This window comes from Pyxicephalus adspersus, chromosome 6, assembly GCF_032062135.1.
Source record: "Pyxicephalus adspersus chromosome 6, UCB_Pads_2.0, whole genome shotgun sequence".
Classification (NCBI taxonomy): domain Eukaryota; kingdom Metazoa; phylum Chordata; class Amphibia; order Anura; family Pyxicephalidae; genus Pyxicephalus; species Pyxicephalus adspersus.
The window spans coordinates 4,710,689-4,723,996 of NC_092863.1; the positions used below are offsets into that span (position 1 = coordinate 4,710,689).

Consider the following 13,308-nt stretch of genomic DNA (forward strand, 5'->3'; position numbering starts at 1 on the left):
CAGCAATGAATCTGATATTTACCAAAATAGGGACATGGAGGATTTTCCACCAGAGACTGTTTCTCTAATTGGCAGATTCACAGCTTTATAAATAGACCTCAAAGAGAGAAAAGGGTATTGAGTGTTAATGCCACAGTGAAAGAACAAATGTGGGTTGACTATTGCTTTAAAAGCCTGCAAAAGCATCCAAACCATAATTTTTTCAATATGCATTGTACATTTTTCACTAACCTTCTTTTAATCCAGTAATGTTAACAGCAGAAATGCTTGTTTGTTATTGTAGTCAGTGATGGGTGACCCCAATATTGACACGTCAGAGGAGATTAACGGCAAAATGTCGCCTGTAAGTTGACAGAAATGTTGGTGCGGTGTGGTGGTGGGAACCTCGCTCTACTTACTGTAAACTCATGTCTACAATAAGAAAAGATGTTTAGCACATTGTTTGTAAATTTAAAAAAAAAAATCACAACCAGTAAAGAAAGGATTAGCTATGGACTGCTTCAGGACCAAATCTTACTTTAACCAAGATAAGGCAAGTCAGTGCTTTCTCTATTTGAGGTGGGCTGCCTTGCTGCAGCATTTAAAGTACGTTTTGAGGAGTTTAGTTTGTGCACTAAAGTCAGAGTATGCAATTTCATTACAAAAGAGAAGCCTATACAACTGTGCAAGAGCATATTTGAGTAAGCCCTGGAAAACACACAGTTTGAAAATAAAATTAGGTACTACTATGAAAATAGTAATTATAAAACAAAATGCTTGATAAGGTGATTACATTCCTAGAGTCGACAGAAGGTTTTTAAAACTCAAAAGAAGGTTGAAACAAACATGGATTACTGACATGTCAAAAAGGCTCTTAAATATAGACATTTATATATACCTAAAGGGTACGATATAGGGAAGAATGGGGAAGGGGCTGACACTATCAGGTTTTTGTAGTTGTCCATGTCCTTGCTGGGAACACTTATCCTCTCTACTGGTCCTGGTAACCATTGTGGCCAAGAGAAAATCCAGAGTATTAGGTGAGGGTACCTCTTCCAAAGGGGACACCTGTTCCAAGGACAACTTCGCTTTCTTCTAACATTTCTTAGATTTCCTCTCATTCCCTGTTGACTCTTCATGACAGGAAGGCTCATCCAAGTTTAGGTTTTCAGGGTTTTAACTCTCTCCTAGGCTAACAACAAACAAAAAAAAGAAGTGTTTGCTATGTATCCATTTAAATGCCACATAAGCAAAAGGACACGTTATCCTTTTTTCTTTGTAGACCCTTGACATCACCGATGGCGTGGAGGTTGGGAAGTCAGAGAAGACTGTGGTCACAGCTGTGGTGGAACCTCCTCCCCCACCTCCACCACAGAAAAGTAAGGAAAGCCTAAAAGAGAAGAGGGCCTCGACCGAGAAGCTGAACAAGCTGGAGAGCAGAGAGATCCCAGAGGCTGCAGCCTCCTCACAGGCACAAGCTGTAGAGGTAGGACCGGTGCATAACGGAGCCGATTCTTCAAAAGAGGGCCAGATGAAGAGAGTAGAGAAGAGGCAATCTCTGGGTAGTTTCTTCAAAGCCATTGTGAGTACCATTGTGGGTCCATTGGGGACAAGATGGTGTTGTCAATAGTCCTAACTGCTATTGTGTGATGGTTTAAGCACATTTTTAATTTCATCCCTCATTTGGGGATTTAAACTGACAAACTACTGAAGGAGGAATACGAAATTATATTGTGGTTGATCAATGAAATTATCCCTGTTTGTGGGAATTCTCTTTATGTCCAACCTATTGGATGGACATTGTCTAGTAGAGTAAGAAAGTTTTACTCTTTATGTCGGGATCCTAAATGTCAGTTTATTTTTTATTTTTTCTTAGTTCTCCCTCTGCCCCTTGTAGATAAAAGTCTTTGTTATGCTCCCTGCACTTTATTTCTGTCCCCAACCTGTTCCTTGGTTTAGAACCAGCAGTTTTCTTCAGGCACAATTACTGGTATTATGCTGGAGTTCGGTTTCTGCTTGGTAAAAAGGTGGACTTGTCATCAGGGCTTAAAAATGTATTGACTGGGGATAAAAACCTTTACAAAGGATAGACTTGAGATCACAAACCTTGCTCCAATTGGTGGTTCAGCATATCACTCAGCCAATGGTAAAAAGCTCCATAGAGCTTTATAGTCAATCCTTTCCATGAGATTCAGAAGAGCAGTTGTCCTTTATATTTACACTGGGAGCATACAGTTTAGTAGAATGGGACACAAAGCACTCTACTAGGCGTAGAATCACATATATGATCTCACCCTCATCACTGACCTCTGCCAAATCTTAATCTCTTCTTGTTCATTTGATTCAGGGTCCCAAGCGGCTATGCGATGCAGAAGTCCAGACAGATCCCGTCTCCATCTTGCCTGCAGAGAAAGCCAAGTAAAGGCAACATGACACCAAGACTACGCAATCTTTTGTGGGCGGATAGGGTGGATTCCTCTACTGTATATTTCAGGTGTATTTGTACAGAGTTAGTTAAATACAATACAGACACATTTTCAGCACCACCAGATCACAATAAAATATGATTTTAACCAAAAAAAAAAAAACTGAGATAAACCAGATATTATTAGTGAGTGTGATAAAGTCACCACATACACATGGATAGAGTCTCACTGAAGGCTCCATTACAATGACACTTAAATATATGCCACAGAAAGAAATCCAAGTAACCCCATGACACTTTAGGCACCTTGGTGCAATAGAAATCTCTAGCTCTCCAGCATGTGGCTGCCTAGAGTATGGACACTGTGCACAAACATTAAAAACTATTTTTAGTGCCTTTCAGGTTTGTGCATGGGACTAATAAATAAATGACATATTATGCAGAATTTTGTATTATCTGGGAATTGCAGCATGCGGAAGGAATGTGCAAATTAATAAAAAAAATAATGAAAAAATGAAGGACTTTGGAGGGTTGTTATTACAATGTCTAAGAAAAGCACACATTATTTAATCTTAAGTCATCAACACCAATCCTAAATAAAGAATGTTGCTTTTATCAAGCTTTTCCAAAGCATTTCTGATTAACATACCTCAAAAGGTGCTTTAGAGTTGGAACTCCTAATTGCTTGTCCCAGGCATCATACTTAGAAGGAACTGAAGTCAAAGCTTAAAAATCTCAGCCAGGGAACATGTTTTGGAGCTCAGCAATTCCACATAATATCCTTTTATGACAAGTGTGCTAAAGGACCAATTTGTCCATCATTAATTTGTAGAATAAATAAAATGTGACAAAATATAAGTGTCAACTTGTACCTCAATCCCTACCCAGGCGTGCATACTTACCTAGCCACGCTCACTTACTGCCTCCTAGAACTGCCAGAGCCCTGAATGAAGTAAGGTATCCAGAAGCATTTGACTTACAAATGTGTAGAAGAGTGAGGGTGTAGACATGTCCTGAATAAGCAACTCTTTTGCCTTTTTCCTTTGTGACCTACCGGTCAATATTGCCTTTGTGTCATTTTAGTATGCTTTAAGTGAAAGGTCACAAAGATGGACAATTTAAACTGATCATAGAATCATAAAATACTTAAGTACAGTATGTGGTTTTGTGTGTAAAAACAATCTGCAGACAACAGTTACAAGTCAGCTGAAAATAAAGGCAAATGTTGACTGTTAGGTCAACTGTTGACTTGTGTAAGGCAAGAGCAAGACCACAGTAGACTTTCACTAACCTGTATGTTATTTTTCTTATATGTACGAATAATTGTCCAGGTTTGCGACAGTTCCACAAAAAGTGCAATGCAGCAACCTGGGGGATGGACACAAAACAAATCAACATAAATATTGAACAGAAAGCCCAAAAATATATCTAGGAAGGCTCAGCATGTTAAGAAAGAACCAGAATGTTATATGTTTAGAGGATGCTATATTAGCAGAAGCTTAAATACGGTTTAGATATTATAGATTTATAATTAATGGAATGATTTTTAACGACATTTCATAAGAAAGCGAGCAGGGGGTGATATTATTCAAGCCTTAAATTATTGTACAATAACTAGGGAAATTTTCTTTTATTGCATAGGATACCAAGTCTAACATAAGCTGCTGTTTGTTGACTTAACACTAAAACCGTATAGATCTCATAATGAACCAGCTTCTGACATCATTATAATAACCATATGTTATGTGCAATTTGTTTTAACATGGTGTTCTTTTCTTTTATTCCTGTACCAGAAATTATACATGAATTTGCTGTGCTTTACAGCAACTTGAAATGAAGTTTAATTTGATGTAAAGAAATTATTAAATAAATTCATTGTATTCCTAAATGTTGTCACTGCTTCCTTCATCCATCTTATTTATCAGAATGCACTATGCTCCTAATCAGCAAACTAGTTATCAATCTCATAATCTACTGAGCGGTTATATCAAATAGAAGTCTCTTTTAATGCCTAAATTTTGGACTCTCCCCTATTCTTTTAATATACTGCTCCCTTCAAACCTTAGAGAAGATGTCACCTTGCACAAGGAGTCACCCAACCCCTTATGCTCACCTTTTCTGCACTCCTTTGCAGAGGAGCAGCTCATAGCACATTTGTAGCTGGTGATGAGATCAACTGTGATCCATTGATTGACTATTAGGCCAGTCATCACATCACTATTACAGGGAAGCGGAACACACAAATATTCATTCCTGGTGTTAAAAAAGTTTTAAAAAGCACTGCTTATATACAGGTTCTTCTTTCTACTTAGAATAGGTGCATAGTGATTGTACAGTGCTGATTCTTTTGTAATAAATTAACTACACCTAACTACCAGACTGTGTCTGATAAACAATATGCAGTCTTTAATGAGTTTAAACAATCATAATGCTTTTGTAAACCAGAGATCAGGTGATCTAGACTGTTTAGGATATAGGTAAAGGAAGTAAACACGATTAAACAGAGCAAGAAAAAGACACAATTTTACATAAATAATAAAATGTGGTGCTGAGATCTGTACTTCTGGGATCAAAATTTATACACGGTCACCCAAAAACATAAGAGGACTGGCTCAGGACATCTCTCCTCTTACAAACAGAATCTGTGTAGTTACATTTAAAGCGACACTCCACCTTTAGTTATATCAATATTACTGGAAACAGATAATCTGAACCATTCAGAGCCTTTATTCCTATTTTTCTACAAACCACCCAAGTCCCACTGCAAGATGAAGTCTCATTCTTTCTGTTGCATGCATAATAAAAGATATTGATATGATGAATAGATATATGGGCTGGTGCTGTGACTTGACAGATCATTTGAGGGTTAATAGTTTGGAGCAACCTCATTTTCTGCTAATTGAGCCTGTTTCCTATGTCTTAGAAAAGACCTCCTTCCATCAACTTGCCAGCCAGAGTATCAACACTGTACAAAAACATGAACACAGCAGCCATTTCCTTTTAACCTCCTATAAATTATATTATGTCATTACATTACATAAGTTCAAAAATCAGTGCAGCAAGTAGTAAAGTTGGGATAGGTAAGAGAGGTGGCAAGAGCTAGGGAGGGGAATGGGGGTGAGATGTATTGGTGAGGGTATAGATTGGTGCGCATGTGTGTTTTGAGAAAAAATGCCTTGTCTGATGTTTTTTTTTTTTTTTTTTTTTTTTTTAGATCACGTGGATGGCTGGGTGCATGCGTGCATGTCATTTACACTGGAAAGAGAAGGACTATAGGTCTGTGTAGACATAGACCACCCTTGCTGTCCCCCATCCACCAATAAACACACCTATAAAGGACATGTGAAGTAGGAAATGGAGCTTGGAACAACAGAAGATAACCCTGTGTGATGAAACAAATTTTCTTTTTGGTTGGCAGATGGCTGTGTTTGTGTGTGTGCAATTTTCTTGAGAAAGAGATGACAACTGCATACACTATGGAAGAAGTGGCAGTGTGATGTAAAGGATTTGATGGTAATGTTTTGGTGCCAAATACTACAGGACATTTTTAGAGGTCTTGCGAACTCTTTTTTGTAAAACTTTTTCAAAAGTTTTTTGTGACTTGAGGGGGACCTAAGCAATATTAGGCAGATGGTAATAATGTTTTGATGGGTAGTGTATGCAGTGGAGAAGTATGATGGTTAATAAGGGGGGAAGTATGTGCATAAAGGTGTGTGGAGGGTATGGATGAAGCAGTATGATATGGAGAGAAGGCTCAATGGGCAAGGTGGTGGGTAGTATGTGCAGTAGTGAAGTGTGAAAGTTATGGAGGATGTTATGTCTGGCCTGTGAAGGGAATAGGAGGATATGCAGTGCGTGTGCAGGAAAGATATACAAAAGGTATGCATGAAAAGGGTGAGATTTACCAGAGAGAAGTGCAAATATTAGCAGTAAAAATAATAAGAATAATGCAGAGTATGTGAGGAAAAAGGGCATGATGTGTAGGTATTTGGTAGTATAATGATATGCATTATTATGTATAATTCTTTATTAATCAAAATCCAGATTAACCATAACAGTTATAACTGAATAAAGCATCAATACACATTCATTCTCTTAGTCAGAAGATTCCTACCAGTGCACCCTACCTTCAGTCTAATTAAATAGGTGTTGAATTTTGCTCACCTCCACTCCACCTTCAATACATAGAGAAGGTTCCACAGAACAGAAAAACTGGCATCAGGCTGCTGTCCTGCGGAAGCATTCTTCAAGCCCTACTGGAGCTGCAATAACAATGTGTGAATTCCTAAAAATGTATGAATGTTCAAGAGGTTGCAATGTTTGTTACCAGGAGTATCACACATTTCTACCTGATATTGTTGTCAGCAGCCTCTGGGAAAGCTGCACTACTAGATGTCATACTCCACACTGTGTTTTTCTGCTTAAATTAGTTTGGGTTGTTGAGTGATCCTAAAAAAATAGTAAAATATTAATAGAAAAAGTTACGTATAAATCTTTAAAATGGACACACAAATTTCAATTAACTTATAAAATTCACAACTGTGTCATGAAAATGTATTTTCACCTTTCAAAATGGTACAGTGTGCCAGAATTCATGATTTCTCTCCAGTGGTGCAGAAAAGAATACTTTGGGGATCCAGCAAACATTCCCTCCTCTTTGTCTCTTGCAAAGGTCCGATTTTTGATTGCAATTTCTTAATAAATGCATTTTTCAGGCTCCAGCACTGGAAGGGCATGTGTAGAGTCAGGCAACATGGAGGCCAGGACAAGAAAGATATGCAAGAAAGTAAATGGCAGCATGGAACATGTCTATAGTAGGAGAATATTCAGAGAGAGGACAACACTGGAACCTCTAAGCTTTTAAGTTTAATATATAAAATACCAAAGCACCTAAGGTAACAGATACATGGGCAGTTAATTTCATGTGACGTAAAAGGTCCTCTTTAATGACTGCCCATTAGGTGTATAATCTAAGGTTGTGCCTAATGTGAAATAAAATGACCCTTTAGGTAGGTACTGGTAAATACATTACTATATAATAATTACTGGTATATAAGCATTCACAGACTTTAGAGCAGAATATATTTTTTGTTTTGACGCTAAACAGTAGCCATTCTCTAGACATCTCTGCCAATGAGACCATAAAAGGATACACCAAAACCCAGACCTCATCATATGACTGATTTGGAAAAGATAAACCATCTAAAGATTTCTTACAGTTCTTGGTGACCCCTCTCCTGTGTTTTAGAAAAAAAAAACCTTACTTGCCTATGACAGCTGAAGACACCAGGAAGGGTTTGCTGGTACTTGTATGTATACAACAGTCTCACAGTTGTAAAGAATAGAAAAAAGTGTTATTACATAATAAATCATTGTTATATATTAAGGTGAAGCATATAATTAGTGTTTCTTATCGGCTGCACAACCTCTTCTGGAGTGCACTCACCCATAGTAACCTTGTGCTGGTCGATGCTACACGCTCAAGACCTGTTTCTTGAATAAAGCTGCACAATGATCCATCAGAAGGTGTATATTACCAGTACTATTTGGTAAACATTATGGTAAATTTGGAAAATAGACAACACAATAACCAAAATAAACAACACATTTGTAAATGTTACTTTGGAAAGATCACACAATGTCAGCAACTAACAGTACATACATAAAATCTTAGACATGATGTGTCAGTGTTCTCCAGAGTCCACCACCTCTGGCACCCCAACAAAGGGATGCAGCCATAACTCTCCAACACAACCATGGCACTAACAACCCATCTCTATGAAGCTCCAGTTTCCGTCTGCAACAAAGACAGACATGGGAGAGAAGCTTTGCCCAACAAACCTGCATTACAAGAGATCAATTCTGTGTGTCTCCAGCAGCCATTTTTATGTAGACCACTATGTATGGCTCACTATGGTGAAGACCTAAAGAAGGCTCCACCAGTGAGGCCTTTGTTGTAAAGTAACTATTAACCCCAGCATTGCACCAGTCCATAATGTAAATGTGGTCCTATACAAGATATGATATACAAAAAAGCTTACTGAACATTACTGAAAAAGTTCTTGGTTTTAGGTGATATCAGTTTATATGCTTCAGAATGGGTCATGCAGCAGAACAGGGCTGCTAAAAGGGTATTGTTCCCAGAGCATAGCATTCTTTTTCAGAGTCAATAGAAAGGCCTTAACTCAGTTAAAATACACAGCCAGATGCCAATCTAGTGTCACTCTTCACCTACAGCCTTTGATCAGCCTCAGAAAGCAGGTTGAACCTTCCCAGAAAATATGTTCCCAGTACTTGAACATGCAAAGGATGTTGTCAGGGAATAAGGGGTGGTGAAAGACCAGAGCCCACAGCCAGAAAAAAGCCTTGGTGTCCTGAAAAAGTGACTATGCAAACGAAAGTTAGTTTGTGCACATTAACATTAGCTACTACGCATGTGAACGTGTTAGCCAATGCTCACCCATGGTACACAATAGTTTGGGTGTTCTGGTGCAAGCAAATGAAGGCTAACTTGAATGCACTGACATTAGCAACTTAATACATTGAGGTAATCTGTGATCATTATAGTACACATTAGGTTGGGCATGCTTCTGAATGGAAATACAGGCTAATGCGAGTTAGCTTGGGCAAACTAACATTAGTTACAGAACACAAGCTAACGTTAATAAGCCACCACAATAACATTAGCTGATAAGTGTGTTATGCACTGAACACCTATTTACTTTTTTTTATGTTCTTGTCACTGGTGTGGTGTTTACCATTGACTTCGGAGGGTGCTATTCCCTTATGGGTTAGCTCTGAATAATTGGGGAGTGCTTTGGCCTAATGGTCACACACACTTCGTTACTGGGAGTTACTTCTTCGGAGAGCTCCCAGACTAGTACCTGGTGGGTAGGCTTTGGCCATGTCAAAAGAGAATGTAACCTGGTAAGCCCATTCCAGCTTTGGCTGGGTGGCCTTAGTAGCCAGACTGTCAGGAACATTGTGCACCAGGGGGTCTGGGGAACCTGGGTGGCCCTTCTTCTTTAGAGGGATCACAATAGTATCCCAGTGCACATTTTGTGTGGTGTGTTTACACTTACACTTTTTTTTTTTGAGCACCAGGGTTTTTGTTTAGATCACACCCACGCAAGATTTGAAAAAACACTGGCTGTTAATGTTTTCAGTATTAAACGTCTAATTATACATTTTCCTGAGACTCATTTTCTCTTTTGCTTAGGACAAAGGAGGCCAGTTTAACTTGGGCTGCTTTTCCTAAACTCCAGCAAAACAGGGTCTTTACGACCAAAACCTTCCCAAATTATACCCTCTTAAGGTTTTGGGAGTACAGGCACTGTTTGGGAACGATCTTACACTTTCTGCCCTTTATTACATATTCAGCACAATGCAGCTGTTATAGCATCCCTTTTAGGTGCCAGATTTAAGTGTTCACTTTTACCATTACAGTGAAAAGATTCTGACCCATAAATCAGGAATGTGGTACTGGGTTGTAAGGTTACAACCAACTAGTAAAACGCTGGAGTTGTTGCATATAATGGTATGTACTATTAATTCTGGAATCCTGCTAGATATACTCAGTGGTGTAGGTGAGATGTTGTATATATTTTGATTACTGGACCATGGACCATTCTGAAACAATCACAGCCTCATGCAAAAACCCGCCAATTGCCATGATACAAAGACCTGGCACAATTGTTTTTGTGAACACAATTTGAGCCTGCCAGGTAATTTTGTCAAATTAGTATGCCAAAGTGCAACAAAATTTAACACAAATCTGTGCTTGAACAAAGCATTTCTCTTGTGCATGCGTGGGAGTCAAAGGATTCTGACCAGGTTGATTAGGAGTGTTGAAGGCTCTGCATCCAGAGATGACCAGGTGAAGATTGAATTACCTGGTCAAAATGAGCCCCGAACAGCATTGCTATGCACTCACATTATGGGTAGTTAAATTCCACATTATGTGACAATTGTCAATAAGTAATAAGGATCTATATACTATCACCCCATTATTGATTAGTGCATCTGCAAAGCCATGCAGCTTCCTGGTCAACAAACTACTAGTAATAATTGAAAATTTTTATTTTTTTTTATTTAAGATATTGAAACTTTTATAAAACAATTTAAAAGACAAACACTTATAAGAAACATTTACAAGATATTAAGATCGGATGACCCATTCACATATTCAAGCAGCTGTTCAGTGACTGCATTAGCAGCCAAATAAATACGTCAAGGCATTCGTATCACTTATTGCACTGGTCATCCTAACCCTTAAGTCCCCCCAACAGTTCTGCACTTGACAACTTCTCAGTAGAGCCTAGGCTACTGCCTGCTTCAGAACACATCGTTTACTGGACATAAAAGTAGTTCTACAGTAAAGCTCCTTCCTACACAAACACTATTTTGGATTTTTGGACCACAGCATGCAGCAATGGGCATTGTATAATTAGCACTTTAGCTAGTGTCAGAACAGCACAGCTGTTTTGTGAAAGATGAGGGCCATAAATAATTGAAGATCTAAGGAGATGCACTCCTTCCTGAAGATAAAAAGAAAGGATTAGTAAATAAACACTTCCTGGATTGAACACATTTCATGTCCAGTTTTAAAGACAAAGGCAAGAATGCTCAGGTAACAAATGATAAAATGCTTGTTTTGTGGCGAGGTATGAGCAGACCCGATGCAGGAAGCAGTGTCAGTGAACATAGGTCTCAGGAGTTCCTTCATGGGGCTTTTGCTGTGCTGCCCACAGGCCTACTAGGGCGTTTGGTAGAGTTTTGGACCACCCAAGGGTGTTCAAGGACATCTTTCAAAGGAAGCCTCTGGTCAGGGTTATGCTTCAACAGTTTGGAGATGAGATCCCTTGCACCCTCTGACACATAAGTGGGAAACTGGAACTCAACCTAGAAGTCAAACAGACAACACATTATCTGAAGTATTCTCCACAGCCAAAGTTGCAGGTTATAATGGCCTTCAAAGAACTCAAGCACTTTAAACTCATCTTTCCACAGGACATTTTAACTGATTTATATAGACTCAACCCAATATCATTTATATAGACTCAACCCAAAAACTCTTTACCTTTGAAATCCTGCGATAGGTCTCCTGATGTGTGTCTGTCTCAAATGGGGGTTTGCCAACCAAAAATTCATAGCAGAGGACACCAAGGCTCCACAGGTCAACCTTCTCATCATGCATTCTCCCCTCTATCATCTCTGGAGGTAAATAGTCCAGTGTCCCACACAAAGTGGTCCTCCTGAAACAACAAAGTCAAATTCAGTTATCAAACAAGACCAAGCACTACACAAATTCAAAAAGAATGTTTAAAACTGTCTGTTTGCAAAGTGATCAAAACTCAGATCACTCTTTTTTTTTTTTTTTTTTTTAAACAGACAAAATAAAGCCACTTATCTGAGCACAAATTTCAACAGCTTCTACTAAACTTTATAATTCTGCTCATTTGATTCATGTCATTTGTTAGCTGCACAGCTGAACAAAATATAGAAAATTGAGATGCAGGGACTGTGCAAATACCCAATAATGGGCACAGCAAGTGGGAAAAAAGGCAGTGGGCAAGTGTGTACCTGAAGTTTCCCTGCACCCGTCCTATACCGTATTTGGATTATTACATTGCATGGTCTGTCAGACAAGTAAGAGTGTCCCAAAAAAAAAAAAAAAAAAAAAAAAAAAAGATACATTTTTACTAAAAGTTTTTAGGAAAAAAATGATTTTGTAGGAGCATGGACAATAAAGTAGTGAACCATGCAAGTGTAGATAGTATTTATTAAAGTCTAGTACATGACTTACAATGACCACTATGGACTCACCGTGATGATGGGGCATGCACAGACCAGCCAAAATCTGCTATCTTTAGTTCCCCATTTGCACCGAGAAGCAGATTTTCAGGCTTGATGTCCCGATGTATCACCTTCTTGGCATGGCAATACAACAGAGCGTCAGCCAGTTCTGTGATGTACTGTGGGGAAGAGCATAAGTGTTGGCGACAATGTAGAATTACCCCCACATGAAGACATTAGATTTGCAGCGCAGTCCACTTACAGTAGCTGTCCGCTGGTCATCAAACCGTGTACACCGCTGCAGCTCCCGAAAGAGCTCCCCTCGAGGAGCATAGTCCAGAATAAGGTAGACTCTGGTGGCATCATGAAAGTAACCATAGAGCCGAAGTATGTTTGGATGTCTGAGAAAAATATCAGAGAAGGTCACAGTACCACTACAAGATTAACAAACTTATTTTGCCATTTAAGTCCCATGGGGATTTTCCTGTACACAAGTACAGCTGACCATGTTGTGAAATTGAAAATGATTACATTACTAAAGACAGTTTAAGGTTTAAACTTTATAAGGAGTTGGGTTATCGAGGTTCTAGAACACAAGATTTCTCTCTACACAGGACTAGGATGCCGACAAGAACCTCTAATGCCTAGAGATAAATTGTCACCCAGAAACAAATGTAATGGAACTTACCAGCATCCTTGGCAGAATTTTAAAGTTTCCCTTCCTGTTAATGGGTAATAATGCTCCCCAAACCCATAGTCAACCTAAAGAGGAGCCATGGTTTTACCTGGCTAGACTTTTGAACGTTATGATCAATTCACCAAGTAAGGCTGCTTAGATGCTTCACCTCCATTACATGAGGAAGGCAAACCCGAGAACATGGTTTGAATAGCAGCCACAAATTCTGTGTTCCTGACCAGACCTTTACTGCCCCATGACAGTCACTTTCATGATAGCTTTAAAAATTTAGGGCCCTGTGACATTAGATGAATTGTGCTTGGAAGCCTGTCCTGAAAATACAGGTGGTTTTATTATCTGCTTTAATAGGTCCACAGAACCTTATCTATGGAGAAAGCCTTCAGGTACTGCTTCACACAAAGCAGATTTACCA

General features: G+C 38.9%; 2 protein-coding genes across 12 annotated transcripts in view; one reads left to right on the forward strand and one right to left on the reverse strand.

Annotated features, from left to right (window-relative positions):
- The window catches only part of BCAS1 (brain enriched myelin associated protein 1), a 43,994-nt gene extending 39,702 nt beyond the window's left edge, over positions 1-4,292 (forward strand). For 9 of the 10 annotated variants that reach the window (XM_072414196.1, XM_072414198.1, XM_072414200.1 and 6 more), the window contains 3 exons: positions 284-343; positions 1,262-1,561; positions 2,327-4,292. In XM_072414196.1, coding sequence (XP_072270297.1) covers positions 284-343; positions 1,262-1,561; positions 2,327-2,401 — 435 coding nt within the window. In that variant the 3' untranslated portion in view covers positions 2,402-4,292. The remainder of the gene's footprint in view (positions 1-283; positions 344-1,261; positions 1,562-2,326) is intronic. The other variant, XM_072414199.1, reaches the window with a different exon arrangement.
- A 6,183-nt stretch (positions 4,293-10,475) lies between these two features.
- AURKA (aurora kinase A) overlaps positions 10,476-13,308 on the reverse strand; it is a 28,660-nt gene continuing 25,827 nt past the window's right edge. For both annotated transcript variants that reach the window (XM_072414214.1, XM_072414212.1), the window contains exons 6-9: positions 12,462-12,600; positions 12,230-12,378; positions 11,484-11,658; positions 10,476-11,305 (exon numbers count right to left, since the gene is read on the reverse strand). In XM_072414214.1, coding sequence (XP_072270315.1) covers positions 11,126-11,305; positions 11,484-11,658; positions 12,230-12,378; positions 12,462-12,600 — 643 coding nt within the window. In that variant the 3' untranslated portion in view covers positions 10,476-11,125. The remainder of the gene's footprint in view (positions 11,306-11,483; positions 11,659-12,229; positions 12,379-12,461; positions 12,601-13,308) is intronic.